At 35.8% G+C, this 17,066-nt stretch overlaps 1 protein-coding gene across 1 annotated transcript; it reads left to right on the top strand.

The window, feature by feature from the left end:
* Positions 1–2,773: 2,773 nt before the first annotated feature.
* Positions 2,774–4,947, top strand: LOC123868063. Its single transcript, XM_045910407.1, has 4 exons — positions 2,774–2,905; positions 3,104–3,517; positions 3,782–4,180; positions 4,272–4,947. Exons 1-4 carry the CDS (start codon positions 2,779–2,781, stop codon positions 4,637–4,639), a joined length of 1,308 nt encoding a protein of 435 aa, XP_045766363.1. The 5' UTR covers positions 2,774–2,778; the 3' UTR covers positions 4,640–4,947.
* Positions 4,948–17,066: the final 12,119 nt, after the last annotated feature.

Below are 17,066 nucleotides of genomic sequence, written 5' to 3'. Positions count from 1 at the left end.
GGTACTTTCCGTTGACCTAGAATCATGAAATTTGGCAGGTAGGTAGGTCTTATAGCACAACTACAGGAATAAATCTGAAAACCACGAATTTGTGGTTATATCATTTAAAAAAAAATTAAAATGTGTTTCAATTTTCAAAGTAAGATAACTATACCAAATGGGGTATCATATGAAAGGGCTTTACCTGTACATTCTAAAACAGATTTTATTTATTTATATGTATAATAGTTTTTGATTTATCGTACAAAATGTTGGGAAAATACCCGAGTACGGAACCCTCACTGCGCGAGTCTGACTCGCACTTGGCCGCTTTTTTTTAGTATTGTAGCGTCAATTCAAAGCCCAAAGGTTACCTGCCAGTGTATCTAGGACAACAAACGAACAATTGTAAGACATTAGGCGAATTCGTCTAATTGTTAATTAATGCGCGCTTACATAATGGACTAGCCGTTCCATTACCGACCGTCGCGTCCCCTTTACAATGTCGCCTGTGAAGTCAAAGAATCTCGTCTGCGACGGACGTCGAATAGTCTGCTCACTGCTTGCTCCGCACTTTGCGGTACCATTCTTGTACATATGCACCATGAACGCCATACAAAATATTTCAAACGTGACGTCTTTATGAATACAGACGTAACTTCATGAATACATACATGATTGCTAATCTAATTTTAAAACGCTATTTTACATACCACTTGGGTTACATTTATTGCACATTTTCAAAATATTTAAAGACTGATGTAAATGTGGTTATAGCTTTGTGGTTAAGACATCGAAATCCTAGTCGGGGAATCCGGCGTTCGATCCCAGGCATGCATCTCTAACTTTTCGGAGTCAGGTAATTAATCATTTGCTTTAATAGTGAAGGAAAACATCGTGATGAAACCTGCATTCCCTCAAGTTCTCCTTAATATTCTCAAAGTCTGCCAATCCGCACTTGTTCAGCGTGGTAGACTATGGCCGAACCCTCCTCATTCTGAGAGGAGACCCGTGTAAATAGGTAACAATGTGACTTACAAAACAACAGTCAACAGCGTAAGGACTTTGGTTGAGGGCTGTAGGAAAGGGGACGTCCCAGAAAATTCGCAGCGCTTGGCAACACTACTCAGACGAGAACGAAATATTGTATTAAAGCGAATATTTTTATGTAATAACTTTCAGGATTTGCAGTTTTAGGACAATAGTCGTCCCGTTACGTAAAGACTTATGTAGAACGCACCAATGTTTTCGTAGAAATATGAAGTCTCGGAAAATCCATAGCGCTTGGCAACGCTACGCAGACGTAATTTCTCGGTTAGGTAAGCGTGTGCCTGTCTGTCGCCCTTCACGCTCCGCGTTCGCCTCATCTGTTCTTTGAATGACCGTCACGAGTATTTGGCTAGCTTGAATGGATTGTGGAATATGATTTCAAACTTTACAGTGCATATATAAGTACTCCTTTAAATCTGTGAGTACTCCTATTTTGAGGCTAGTGAAAGTTTTCAAATTAACCAAATCGACCCGCGGATTTGAACCTGAGTTACATTTATACGTTGTGATTTAACATGTATGTACTTAGATTATAATATGTTAAATCGCAACGTATGAGGCCATCCATAGATTTACGATGAAATCTGATGCTCTGGGCTCGTATCACCTCAATCTTTCCCTTAGATTATATCTTATTTTAAATGCATCTTCCACATTTCTATCCTATTAGTTGCTACCATTGACTTATATCAATGGTTACTACAAATTAGTTTCGTCTTAGAGGTTAGAATTACCGCATCAGATAGGTGCCTGCCATTTGCTGTTTTTAACCGACTCTAAAAAAGAAGGAAGTTCTCAATTCGTCGGGATCTTTTTTATCTTCAGGTGTAATTTCGTAAGGTACTTATGCTTTGGTGTACAGTATATTACCTTCTATTGGAAAATTAAGTTAATTTATCAGTTACTGTCTTTGTTCCATTAAACTTTTACCATTCCCAAAAGTTCTCTTAGTAGGTTTTCAAATAGCGATTTAGTCTATATGCTATTGCAAAAGCCTGAACTACGGTAAATCTAAGTTTTACCGGAAAATTCTATCATTAAGAGGAACCTTGGACCCTTGGTAGGCAGCACGCGAACCTGATATAATATCTGCGTTTGACGGGAGCAAAGCCGATTTGAGTATTGAGTATGAAGCAGGAGAGGCAACGTTGCGTATATTTAATGTGCTACGTGATTACGTGGTTCATTTATGGAGAGGGTACCTGGGCGGGGGTTGCAAGAGGGTGTCGGCAGGAGACAGGGTGGCAGGACGCCCGGGTCAGACGGCGGCTTTCAAGGTGAAGGCCGTTTTGCCCAAGCTACGCATACCTACCCACTTAAATATATTATAGTGCATCTTGTGTAGCTTTCTCGGCTCTTATTTACAGAATTTATATTTTATACTGAAAAATATTTGGAGAAAGTTTTCAAAAGTATTTGGAAAAAGAAATCCAAAAAAGCATTGATAGCCTAGTGGTTAAGACCTCGGCTTCCTAATCGGAGGTCGGGGTGTTATCTAACAAAAGTTATTTTAACGATAAGGCTAGCTTTAAGTTTTATTGTAATATTTTCAATAATCATACCTACTTATAATTATAGAAAAAAGAAATTTAACGATCAAAATTATTGTCTGATAATATTATCAAACAAATATTCAAATTCTTCCAACAATGGCACGTAAAGAAATTAATAAATAACTTTGTAAATACTTAGATTCCAATAAAATGTATAAAAGTTTGTAAGAAGAGGATTTGTTTAGAATATAGCAAAATGCTGTCAATCAGAAAAGTGCTTTGCGTTTCGTTGCTTCATTACTTTGTTTGTGGGAATATTATAAAAAATCAACCACCAAACTATCATCGCATTTTGGGCACTAAACCAGCACAAAAAATACCATGTAGGTGTTTTATATTTTCCTAGTCAAAAGTCTTTTCATCAAAGGGAACTCGTGTATCAAGTTAAAGGCTGTTGGTTTTTTTTAATAGAAATCTTATCTATTGTGAAATCGTTTAGTAACAATAAGTCCACAAAGTTAGCAGGGTTAAAGCTTAGGTATTTTTTAATTATAAAATATCAAATAAAACTAATTTTTCAGCCTCAACTCCTCCAAGCAAGGAATGTGAGCCAGGCAAGAGTTTAAACAGCAGAAATGATATCAAAGTCATGATAGACTTTATTTATAACGAAACATCTGCAGATAAATTAGTCAAACAAAATTACCAATCAAACGCAGAAGCGATACGGAATAAGCATTTACAGGATCTTAATGGTTTTACTGCATGGTTTGAGAATCAGCCAGAACATTTGAAAGATCTTCTCCAAACTCTCGAAACGATAAGAAAAATGCAAGTAGAACCAGCGGTCAAAATGGTCACCGATGAGCTCAGTGAATATCCGAAATTGGAAATGTCATATAACAAACAAAATGATCAAGCTAATAAATTGTTTGATAAATTTAACAGGTACAGCAATATTTGCAAGTTGAAATGTGAAGATAAGCAAGTCAAAGGTAGCTAAAACTTTTATTTTGTAATTTAATTGATTTTTTATAGACAGGATATATGAATACAGGTAGATAATAGATATCCTTTTTTATTAATTTTATGGATTGTCAAGGATGGTATAACTATATTCTCCTCACTGGGCAGAACTACATACCGACTTTAATATAAAATATGGTTTAAAAAGACTGAATTTAATAGATTCTTCATCTTAACGTACGTTCTTCACAGCTACATATTCTATTACTTTAATATTTTAGTTTTCTTTTCAGAACATAATATAGCCAAACGACAAGTTCCAGATGGTTATTATTGCAGTTCTTTAGAAGATTTACATAAAGAAATTACAGAAAAACTCAATAAATCTGTTGAAAAATTAAATAGTTGGACGCTCAATAGTCTTTCTTTAGGTGATAAGAAATATGAAGAAAAAATCGATGAAATAAAATCCAAATTGAAAGACAGCGCACTAAAGGAGTTCGGTCGAACTATGTATGATATCCTTAGCTTGGAATATGAGTATCATAGCTTTATGGATAGTATAACTTCTATAGATTTACATGAAGCTATTTATGATATTAAAAGCCTAAAGTTGGAAGTAGATGAAAAATTATTGGTATTGGAAGAAGCTATTGAGGAATATGGAGAACACTGTAATAGTTGCGATTCTAGTGAGTATTATTAGTGTTTGAGTTTCGTGTCTACTGAAGTCATATCGTATGTTATTTTAACTATTTTTATTTATGTTTCATTTAATTTTAGAAATTTTGATAAGGAACCCAAGAAAAGCAAACTTAGGATCCGAAGCAAAAATGGCACCGAATCTGGTGGATGAGTTAATAGAAATTAAGTATAATGAAATCACAACTGAAACACTGAATGATTTTAAAAACATATTCAACGATTTAGATGTATTGATACAGAAAATTGATGAAGAGAATATTAGTATAGATAAACTGAAACCAATTCAAGAAGAAATTAATAAAATGACTAACAATGAAAAAGACGCCTTGAGTAAATTAAAAAAGGATGAATCAAAGTTGGTTATACTAATATTGCAACTGATCAAGAAATTAAAGGAGTTGGTGAAATTGATTATAAAGATTATCCATTGCATATTTCCTAAATAGACAAGAGCATAATACGATTGCCAAAAAGAGACAGCATTAAAAAAATTAATAGGTATATCAGTTTAAGTGTCCTTGTGAAGTGGGGCTATTATCAAAGAATTAATAAGTTTTATAAGACGTGTGCTTTGAATAAAAAGAAATAATAAAAATTCAAGTTATTCGGTTGCCTTGCACATACACATACCAAATTGTACTTATTAATTATTATATTTTTAGTTCTCAGCGTTTGCAATGCTTGTCTCATAAATTACTTGAAACACTTTAGTATAATATTATACTGCACGATAATAACAATAAAATTTTGAAATTATTTTGTCCTCTTTGATGTATCCTTATAATGCATTTGTAATTTAGGGTGAGCGACCGGGCGTATAGCCGATTACCGATTCAGCGATCCTCAATTTTGAATAGGTATTGTGCGCGGGCGCATACAAAAGTGTTGCTGCTTATTGTCAGTTAAGTTTGTGAAGCAGAGGTTCAAGAAGCCGTTGACTTCAATTTGAGGACGTGTGTTTGACCACATGAGCGTTTCAAGTATAATTGAAGCCATAATTTCTCTAATGTTCAAAAGAGCTGTCAGTTCAGTAACATTGTATTTTTATTTAACTTAAGTAATATTTTTTAAGTCTCATTAAGTAAGGTATAGTATTATGATACAATATAATGTTAAATAACTTCATATTCTAAACTCCCTCGCCGCGCTGAGTTCATGTTTGTTCGGGCTAATCTCAGAAACTACTGTACTACCTGCTACTATTTTATTTTTATCCCTAGTTAACAAGTGACATAGTTAACTAAATAACCTTAATCCAACTTGGTTAAAAACTTACTGAAGCAAAGATATTAACAGAAAAAAATTATTATGTAGAACCAAGGTACCAAGTTCATACATTTATCGCTCAATATGTAAAGCACCGGAAAATTTAAATGACAAAAAATATACCACTCAGGTGGATACTAATCTATCCTTATCATTAGAAGTAGGTACCTATGTTGAACAGCTCTTTTAAAAATAAAAATTATTTAAAACCCTCGAAATCGGTACTTTAATTAACTTTTTGTTGCTACTGAAAAATGTTAAGAACCTTTGAGGAATTATTATACTAATAATTCAATGTTAAGAACATGGAATTGTGTATGTTAATTGTACGTATCTGACATAACGATCAAAGCACAGGGTTCTCGACTTTGCCTGGCTTTTGAATAACACATGACGAATCGCACTCGACCGAAAATGCACAAAACGATAAATTTATCCGGTCGCCCAGACTTGAATTGGAAATTGAAGTTTTATGACGGCCTTAAAGGAAGGGCATTAGTTACAGACAATCGTTGCATAAAAAGCAGTGCACCCAGAAACCATTAATATTAGAGGCAGGATGCGAAATGTCGTTTTGTGACAACATGCAAACTTTACATACCTGTTTAAAGTAAGTATAGGTAGGTTGACGACAATTTTTTGTTCAGTACCTATGCAGTTATAGGTAGTATACATAGAAGTCATTGGTTACAGTTAAAGTTTTGAAATCCAAGTGATGGATATTAGGTATTAGGTAAGTACTTACTGTGGTGACTGATAGGCCGTGATAGCCTAGTAGCTGTTCGGGTAGTCCGACATTCGATCCCGGGCACGCACTTCTAACTTTTCAGAGTTAAGTTGGTATATATGTTACTTTGAAACAATTGAGTATCACTTGCTTTATTTCATGTTGAAGGAAAAAATAGTGACTGATAAAGTGAAACTGTGCTCGAAAGTGCTCTTTAAGTCAATCCCTACAGGCTTACCAGTTCTGTCACATAAGTTTTTAGTATTACTATCCACGCCGATTGATGCCTACTTCTACGTGAATTTGTTTACACTCTAAGGCTCAGTTTTGTATAGATTTTTAAGAAAGTGAAGAGGCAAGAAGAACGTAATTACGGCATGCATTTCGTTCAATATAGCCTAGTAGCTACTTAATCTGACTACGTAACGGTTACCAGTTCTTATAAACTTTTCGCTATAGACTATAAGTGTAGAATTGTAGATAGATATAAAATGTAAATGTTAAAACTCGACATCGAATAACGTTTTTGAAAACGGTATGTAGGCGTAGTGTCTGTCGGTGCAGGGTGCATGCACTGTCTGTCTGGCTGGCAAGGGCAGGGGGGCATGCAGCGCCCTTGCGCCGCCCGCTGAGCGCGGCCTGGTCGACCTTTGCGACCGCCGCGCCGCCCGAGGACGCCGTGACATCTGAAGTGGACAGACTGAAATTGATTTGCAGGTGCTTAAGTAAGCGCTTGGAATCTATGGACGAGCAAATCTTATTCATCAGGCCTCAAAAAAGGTTCACAATCTACACGCTTTCCTCGTATTACAGACATTATACCATTTCTATTAGTTACTTTATTCTGGGTTAGGGTTCGTGTCCTAATTCGTTCTGAACTAACTGGTAGGACGTGCGTTGTCATTCCATGCCATGTAACCACACCATGCCATTTCTCTAAGTATATTAATTGATAATCCATACTTCCATACTATCCATACTTACTATCCATACTAATATTATAATGCGAAAGTGTGTCTGTCTGTCTGCTACGTTTTCACGGCCCAACCGCTGAACCGATTTTAATGAAATTTGCTACAGACTTGGGATACATGCCGGGGAAGGATATAGGTTACTTTTATCCCGGAAAATCAAAGAGTTCCTTCGGGATTCAAAAAAACCGAAATCCACGCGGGCGAAGCCGTGGGCACCCTCTAGTAAATAATAATTAATTTTATACTGAGGTATATATGTATATGACGTGTTACTCAGTTTCTTTATTATTTGTTTTGTTTGGTTGTTGTGTGTGTGCGTGTGTGTGTATGTGTGTAGTATACTCTTACCTTACAATAAAGATTTAGATAAAAACAAAGCTATCAGACAAATTGCATTCACATTGCAGTAACTACGTACGTATAGCCTACAAGTATATACATATAGGCAGCTATTGTGCAAGCGTCTCGTGCCGGTACCTGCAGTGTCACCGCAAGGACGGTAGGTCACCGTCGTCCCAGTCAAGCTTGCCATGAAACCCAATTTTTCAGGACATTTTGTACCATAGTCTATTTTTTAATCCCAGAGACAAAAATGACTAGCTAGAAATATCAAATTTAAAAATAATGCTTGGCAAAAATAGTGTTGTCCTCATGATTCCGGTTTAGATTAAAAACGTAAATAAAATAATATTTCGTGCATTACGAGTAAAATAAACAATAGATGTGTAATCACGAGATTAAAAAGTAGCACTAATCACATTTTATTTGAAACATTTGTACAATTATTTCTGTATACCTCATTAACTAGTATGATAATATTATAAGAATGTACATTAGAATATGCAGAAGATACTTGCCTCTACCTATGTTTATTAAACAATAAAGAATCAAACATACTGACATAGGTATGTTGGAAAAATAGTTATATTTATAGATGTACTTCGGCTGTGACCTGAAGAAAATTAGGACAAAAAAATAGAACAGTATTCACTCTTCTTGGCGAGTGGAGAGAATGAGCGAAATTTATAGTAGGCAGGCAGACATTATCACTTATTATCAGGTGTTTTTGCGATCAATCCTACAAATCCCAAATATCTCAGTGATGTGGTCATCTTAGTTCCAGCCGTCATATCAGCGTCCGCTCACTTATATTCCAACCTTGTCCTTTTTTGTCACACTTAATGACCCGCCGAACGGTTGCAATATTGGGACCCCGGCCCCTATGGCATTGCTCACACTACGTGCAAGTCGCATAATGTGTCCGTTTACTGGGATGTTCAATGTTCACTCTACTACACTGCACAAGTACCTACACAGTTATCTAAATATAACAAGTGTAAATTAAAAATTTATAACACCCCCGACGATCCAAAGTATTTGAGTTTTCCAAAACATCATTTTCAAATAAATAATTATGTATTTAGGCAACGTCCATCTTGACAGCTTGATATTTGTCTATTGACATAATATTATGAACCTAACGGTTATCTAACCTTCTTTTCTACAAGAAAACTAGAAAAGAGCTGATAACTCTTAAACGGCTGAACCAATTTTTTTAGATTATAGCTAAGAACACTCTCGATCAAGCCACCTTCCAAACAAAAAAAGCTAAATTAAAATCGGTTCATTCGTTTAGGCGCTACGATGCCACAGACAGATACACAGATACACAGATACACAGATACACAGATACACAGATACACAGATACACAGATACACAGACACACAGATACACAGATACACACGTCAAACTTATAACACCCCTCTTTTTGGGTCGGGGGTTAATAAAAGGAAAAGGTGACTGACTGATTTATCGACGCCCAGCTCAAACTACTGGATGAATCGGGCTGAAGCATAGCTAGGTATTAGTTATGACGTAGACATCCGCTAAAAAAGGATTTTAGAAAATTCAATCCCGGGTAAAAATTTAGATTTGTGTAGTTCACGCAGACAGACGGACAGACGAACAGACAGACAGACAACAAAGTGATCCTTTAATGGTCCCGTTTTTCCTTTTGAGGTAAAGAACCCTAAAAATGCACACGGACCAACCAAGTAAATTCAATATGGACTTCTAAAAGAAGAGCAAGGGAACACATAGCCCCCGCGCTAACCCGGAGCAGGCTAGCGCGGGGGCTACCCCGATTGCCATCTCGACCTGTCGCGTACTATACCCACCTACAAATGGAAAGTTAGGTACATCACGTCGCCGTGACTGTGTCTACAAGCACTGCAGTGTGTACGTACATTAGTAAGACTGTAAAATATATGTTATACCTACCTACTACTACCTACTTTACATCAACAATGAGTATAAGTATGTTTTTAAAGTATTATTTAAGTATATTACGATTTTCTGGCGCTGGAGCTGAAAAAATGCTTATATTTATATAACCATTTATATATAACCAAAACATCGCCTCATGTACCTACCATTCCACTCAACCTAGTGACCAAAAAACTTATGTAAGGCTTTAAAATTTGCTACAGACTGTAGAATTACGTAAAATCAGCCAATAAAATGTCGTGAGATCGTAAATATTTGAGCAGAAATCCGCAAGGTTGGCGACTATCCAACACTCTCTTGTCTGGGCGTAATGCAGTAAATTTTCGCTACCTGTGTTACACAGGGGAAACGGAGAGCTTGGAGCCAGTATCAATGAAATACGATGAAGTTCTACTCCCAGTCAGACTACGATCGGCGCCGATGCCAACTCTTTGTAAGCCTCCTTACAAATTTTACTATACACTTACTACTTTATTTATATTGGATATCTAATTGGATAAATGATAACGCTCGCGACTTCGTTCGCGTATTTTTTGGTTTTTTATAAGTCCCGTGGAAACTCTTTAATTTTCCGAAATACATATACTATACCTACGTCGTACTAAAAGGACGACGCCCGCATTTTCTTTTGCGGGGATTTAGGTTTTTTAAGCATCCCATGGGAACTCTTTGATTTTCCGCGGTAAAAAGTAGCTTATGTCACTCTCCAAGCCTTTTACTAACCCATGCAAAAAATCACGCCGATTCGTTGCTTTGTTGTGACGTGATTGAAGAACAAACCAACAAAGAAACACACTCGCATTTATAATATGGGTAGTGATGCGATATGTTACAGTCAAAATTCTAATGCAATCAAAACAACTTTTAACAGTCAAAACAACTTTTAACAAACTTTTGACTGGTCAAGAGTTTTGATACAAGTGCTACAACATACTTATATAATTTTTCAAATTGATCCTGGAGCCTCCTACTAATTAAACTTATATAATCTCTCTTTGTGCTATGAAGAACCACAAACGAACCTTATTCTGTAGCATAGTAACTAGCGGCCTATCAACAACTTTTCATTGTTATCCAAACCTCACAAATGAGCTGAATCACTCGAGGGCGAATAAAGGTGTCAGTTAAACGACTCACGGTGCGGGCAAACGCCGCGGGCATGCGCTATACATAAAAGCAAACTTACCATAACAGTATCGATTCGTGCGGGAATAAAGATCTATACACACTTTTCACGTCTATCCATATTTCATACCTACTTAGTACTTATGTTACACTAATGCGAAAGTTTGTCTGTCTGTCTGCTAGCATTTCACGACCCATCCGTTCATCAAAATCATTTCAATTAATATCGGTTGTCCCGGCATCTTTTTGTCCCAGAAAACCAAAGAATTCCCCGTTGAAACAAAAAGCTAAAATAGTAAATCCACGTAGACGAAGTCGTGGGCTTCGTCTTTTGATACAGAGATAACTTGTATCCCGGATACAGCGACTTTAGTTAATAAATCAATGCCCGGATACGAATTTAGGTTACTTTTATCCCAGAAAATCTGTCTTCACGGCATTTAAAAAAAACCCAAATCCACGCAGATGAAGTCGCGGCCATCATCATAGTTATCTGTAAAAACAATAGTGTCTGTCTGGCATTTAGAAATATGAAACTGCCAAAAGTTCAGATGTTATGGGACGCCTATTAGTAAGCTCATAATAATTATATTATTTTGCACGTTCGATTTATCAAAGCCCAAGCACCTAATTCTTAAAATATGTTGGTCATCTGTTTGTCCACGCTTAGTTTCATAAATACTTAATTGTAAAAACTAAAGAAGCATTATGTATTGCCCCTTTCACATTTGTTTTTAAAGGGACGATAATTGCATGAAATTGCTTTTATGAACAAAGAAAATCCTATACGCTGCACAGGCTTGTTTGAAAATGAAAAAGAAATTTCAGGTACCTATTTCCAGCGCTGTTTGATTAAACTTGCAGGTTATCTCGTTTGAACTTCTTTTTACAAGGTTTATCTCTCGTGTCCATGTTTTATTTATTTTTTGTTTTATCAGAAGGAATATCGTGTATGAATTTTGGTGAATTAAAGCTTTTCTCACTAACTTTGACTAGAATATATAATCTGATTCGTACATAAGTACGAATCAGACAGTAATCAGATATTGTTAACTGGCTGATGACCGGGACTTCGTCCGCGTGGATTTAGGTTTTAAAAATCCCGTGAAAAAAGAGTCCTTCTTTGATTTTCAGGAATAAAAAGTGGCCTACGTCACTCTCCAAGTCTTCAACTATACCCATGCAAAAAATCACATCGAACCAAATATTTTGTTTTGCCTTAGTTCAAATTTAAGTTTTCCGTCCTCAACTTTAAAAATAATCGAAATGTTATCGAGAGGCAAAGAAAATAAATGAAAATATTTTGCATCGAACAATGAAAACCAGACATGCATGAATTTCAAGTAATGGGCGAAAGGCTCAAGCTCCCTATGAACGAAGCGTGGGTACATTTTAGGATTCCGTTTTTCAAAAACCAAATATTTTTACTCCAAACCGCTTTTGGTACATTTGTTTTTAGGTAAGAGCATTATTTTGAGAATGGTCGGTGAGACAAACCTTGAATAGAGATAGAGCAATTTGCTTAAGTAATTAGAATCATGGTGTTGATATTAAAGAAAACAAAAATTGTATTTATTTCAATTGATTTAAAAAAGATCATAATAAGATATGCTCAGGAATCGAATCCGCATTTTTGTAAAAAATATTTAGTGATTTTACTGAAGACTAGCGATCGTCTATGACTTTATATAAATCCTCTTTATGCCCTACCCCGTGGGAATTTTGGAAATTCGGCCTTATTCATTATCTACATTATAAATGGAATTTTTGTGTAAAATTTCAGCTTTCTAGTAATTTTGTAAGAAATTACCGTAATCACGCATTTTTTGTCTTTTTGCTTAACCTTCACCTTCAGTTAATATAACATTAATATAAAAGTATTGTCTTGCGCGATTAAAATAAGAGAAAAGTAGAACATTGGATGAAATCAAGACGGAACCCTTAGCGAAAGTTCCCGACCCTCTTATTTTTTGTTGTGGCTTTGATTTCGTATGTATAACCAGGGCTGCCCGATTTTACTGGAATAAAAACAAAATAGCAAATATAGACAAAGGGAGGACGATGATTTATGTAGCGGGTGGATAAAATATGTAAGCAGAGAATAGTTTCAGTTCCTTGCATGATACAGTACACCTGATACTCAAGTTACATTAGATACCTATCGAACTACAACTTTTATTGTTGAACGCGCTAAAATAAATCATAGAAGACATAGTATGCCTGTCGGTAGCTATAGGTTTCACGTCACATGAAAATGTTGGAAAAAAGGGACTAAGTCAGGCCAGACCTCCAAAAAAGATTGTGGGTACAGCCACCCGAAAATCAGCCAAGTTCGAGTCGGAGTATGAACTCGTCCATGATAGGCATAGAGCATTCCTATAAAGGAGATGTTTACAAAATATATGGCGCCCTGACCAAAATTTTGTACAGTGTATCACGTGGGCCAAGCCGTGGAACGAACACTAGTAAAGTACCTAAGTTATTAAATTTAAGATGTATCACTTTTTTGAAAATAAATAAATTTGAATTTGAAATTTGAAATTAATAAACCTGTAGTTTTTTCATTCACAAAAATTACAGAAGAAATGTGTCTTTGTTTGCACATCGCGTGTCACATTTAGACTTAACTAGTATACCGATTCTGATAAATTTTTTCAACTTTAAAGCCGACCGTGAACGTATGACGTCACAAGTCTATTAGGGTTGTGGGCATGCCCATCGCGCCCACAACAGTAGATCCGCGCTTGGACTAAGCTCGACTGACCTTTGTCCAATTTTTTTTAAACGAAAAAAGTAGGGATCTTGGAAGGGTGAGATATAGGTTACATAAAGCTTAATCCCCTACCGTATCTAGCTTTTCAACTTTTTCCTTGTCATAGTACCTACTTCTGTACTCTGTTGTCCAATTGTTTGCAGTACTGATAGAATATTTCCAGCAACTGTCTACACTCTACAAATTCAAAATTCAAATTCAAAATGTTTTTATTCAATTAAACTTTTACAATTGCTTTCGAATCGTCAAAATAATCTACCACTGGTTCGGAATGCCGTTCCTACCGAGAAGAACCAGCAAGAAACTCGGCGGTTGCTCTTTTCAAGTACATATTCAATTTGCAATAATATGCCATACTGTATATAAGCAATTGCAGCGCCAAGTATTGCTGGAGCGAGTCAAATCCAAGCTTTTTGTCATTTAGATAATCTTCGATTGTATAATTAGCTTTTTTTCAGGAGCATACTTTTAATAGATTTTTTAAACTTGTGCCCCACAGAATCAAAATGGAGACACCTGACAACCCTGTTGTTCATATTGCATACGTGGTGCAGACTGCAGGTACACAGTGGTTAACACGAGTCGTGTTTTAGCCGCCATCCGGCCTCTCGCCACATTTTCACGCCACACTGCCCAAACAGGACTTCGATCTTACCGCTCCACCAACGGATTTCCTTCATATTTTTTCATCTACGAAATAAAATAAGTGTACGAAACCTTACCGTATATTTTGTGTACTCTACATATTTTTATTAAACATTCACTGAAATTTTTAAACTCGCCACTGTAACTGAATAAGGGTACATCCAAAAAATAAATAACTCAGTATATTATGCAACTTCGTCCGCGTAGATTAAGTTTTTCAAAAGTTCCGTGAAACTGTTTGATTTTCCGCAACAATTTTATGTATGACTTAATTTAATGTAATTTAGATAATCAAAATTGCAGGATGATTGGGACACAAGCTATCTCTGTACCTACCAGATTTCAAAATCGGTTCAACAGATCGGCCGTGTAAACATACCAAACAAACTGACAGACACACTTTCGCACTTTTAATATTAGAATGGATTTAACACAGTTTGTAGTAAAATATAATAATAATATATGATTACTTATAGTATATGATTATGGTATATGTATGGACGTATGTTATACGTATTACTGTTAAAAACATTGTGAGCGAAAGATATATTGTTATAACATGTATTCTAAACTCTTTTTACCTAAATAAAAAACCACCGGTCAAGTGCGAGTCAGACAAGAATTAATAACGCTTTTCTGGCTTTTCTTTTGTGATGTAACCACAAATTCACAGTTTTCGGGTTTTCCCCTTTACTTGTGTTTCGGGGTTTTTCCTTTACTTGTCTTCACTGACACGACAGGCCGCAGACAAACAACGAAGTGATTCTATAAGGGTTTCTTTTTCCATTGAGGTACGGAACCTCAAAAAAACCATTTCCTGAAATAGCTCTGAAGAATAACTTGTCAAATCTGTTATTTTCTTGATATGGGTAGTGGGTATCTTACATCAGCACTATCAGCAGCAATCAAAACATAGTAGTTTTCATTTCATTCGAAATAGTAGATATTAAACTGCCTGCAAAACTACTTATGCATTTAAATATGCCAACATTTAATACAAAAATATGCATTTACACCCTTTTGGATCGTTTATACATAATATTCACAAGTATTCTTTACGAGAATAGAGAAGCTAAAGCGATAGATATTCTTGATATTCATCCAAAACAAAAGAGCTGATTCTCATAACATTACGCGACGACATACCGAGAAATGTAGTAAAATGCAAAAGAATAAATAACTGCAATGGTATTGCAGTACATTCACTTTGTTATGCAGAGCGGGTATGTGGATGAAATTTTGTAAATGTTAACGAAATCGGTGGCAATGGCCAGCAGGGGGGGCCGGTGCATTGCACACGGTTGCAACCGATGCACCTCCCCCTTGGCGCCACCCTCTCACCCCTTCATCCACATACATTGACGTTTTACCTTATGGTTATTGAGGAGCTTGACAGTAAAACTTAATTATATAAAAACTAGCTAAACACACGAACGAAGTCACGGGGACTCGTTCGCGTGGATTTAGGTTTTGAAAAATCGCATAGGAACTCTTTGATTTTCCCAGATAAAAATTACCTTGTGTCATTCTCCAGATCTTTAACTATACCTACATACTTAGTACTTAACCATGTAGAAATCACGTCGATCCGTTGCTCAGTGTAGATTTTCCATACAGAAACAGTAGCTGCACCAAATTGGGTTAGTTTTCATAAAACTTCATCCTGTCAAAATATATTTATCGAAAGGCAAATATACCGATACATCAATTTACTGTTCTCGAATAATCCGTGCATTGACGTTGCGATTGCAGCCATTGAGTTGTACACCATCGAGGTGCAGTCTTCATATAATATCTGCGCGTCTAAAAAATGCGCTGACTTATTTAGACAAAGATGTTATGAACTAACGTGTTAGATATTCATAAATAAACGCAAGTATTATAAAATAATGTATACAATTTGTAGTGTTAGAAACGTGGCAACCCTTCGCGATGGTAACATTAAGCTGTCAACAGCGATGACGGTTAGGATAGTCGAGTGAATCATTAGAAAAGCGATTGGGGAAAAGCTATATTGTGTAAAATGCATATAGAATGATATCATTGTGAATCTTAGAATAAGTACGCAGTTGTGAATATCTAAGTAATGATGATGAGCTTAATGTCTTGAATATACAATATATATAAACCGAAGTACTGTGTTTGATTAGCAACAGTGTCAAGATGTTCCGAGGGACGTAGAAGGGAAGGCTCTGTTATTATCAGAAGCCGGGATGTTATTCCACGCCAAGAGCAACGGATTTATCCTGAAAAACGTGTATACACTAAGATGTTGAAAGCACCTATATAGAGTTGGGTCACCAACTCAACTTCTCAAGAAACGATGATTATATCAGAGTGAACAGCAAGATTGATATTGGATTGGTACCTACCTCTAGAATGGAATAAGTAGAAGTCATAATTAATAGTAACTGGATAATTATTATGAGTTAATTGAAAGTCCAAAATAAGGAATTATGTTCTGATTGCCACAATGGACTGTAGTATGTAGTGACATATCTAGCCCTGAGACTGAGTCTAGAAGGTTATATCTAGTTATGTAGTAGGTATTAATTCTAAGACTGGATTGCATGCACAATAATCAGGTACCTACATCAGCAAATAACAATAAAAGAAGAAAATGAACATATCACATGAATGAAATCTAGTTGAAAGGGTAGTGCCTTTAAAGTATTAAGTAGGTACCTATATAAAGTAGAATCAAGAAAACAAGTAGGAAGTTATGTACCTAAATACTTAATTGTTACACCACAAATCCACAGGAGGCACGTATCCTTGAAGTTTCCAATCAATCAATCAATCTTTTTTTAGTGTGAATTTGTGTAACATATCAACTTACATATAAAGAGGCCTGGCATAACCATAATCAGTTATTCTGCCATAATAGTATGGTAAAGGTAGATTCTGGTACTTTGCTGTTGAGTAGGTTTGTTGATGGGTTAAATAAGCCTAATACTGACAGACTGTTGAAAGAGGAGGTGGTAAAAGATTATTTTAATTTATGTAGAGGGTTCTATAATTATTCATTAAGTATGTAAATGTGGTTATTAACGGGTGTTACTTAAACACAATAAGT

This window comes from Maniola jurtina, chromosome 9, assembly GCF_905333055.1.
Source record: "Maniola jurtina chromosome 9, ilManJurt1.1, whole genome shotgun sequence".
NCBI classification, from domain to species: domain Eukaryota; kingdom Metazoa; phylum Arthropoda; class Insecta; order Lepidoptera; family Nymphalidae; genus Maniola; species Maniola jurtina.
The sequence above is the reverse complement of the archived record's forward strand: the minus strand, read 5'-3'. Positions and strand labels throughout refer to the sequence as shown.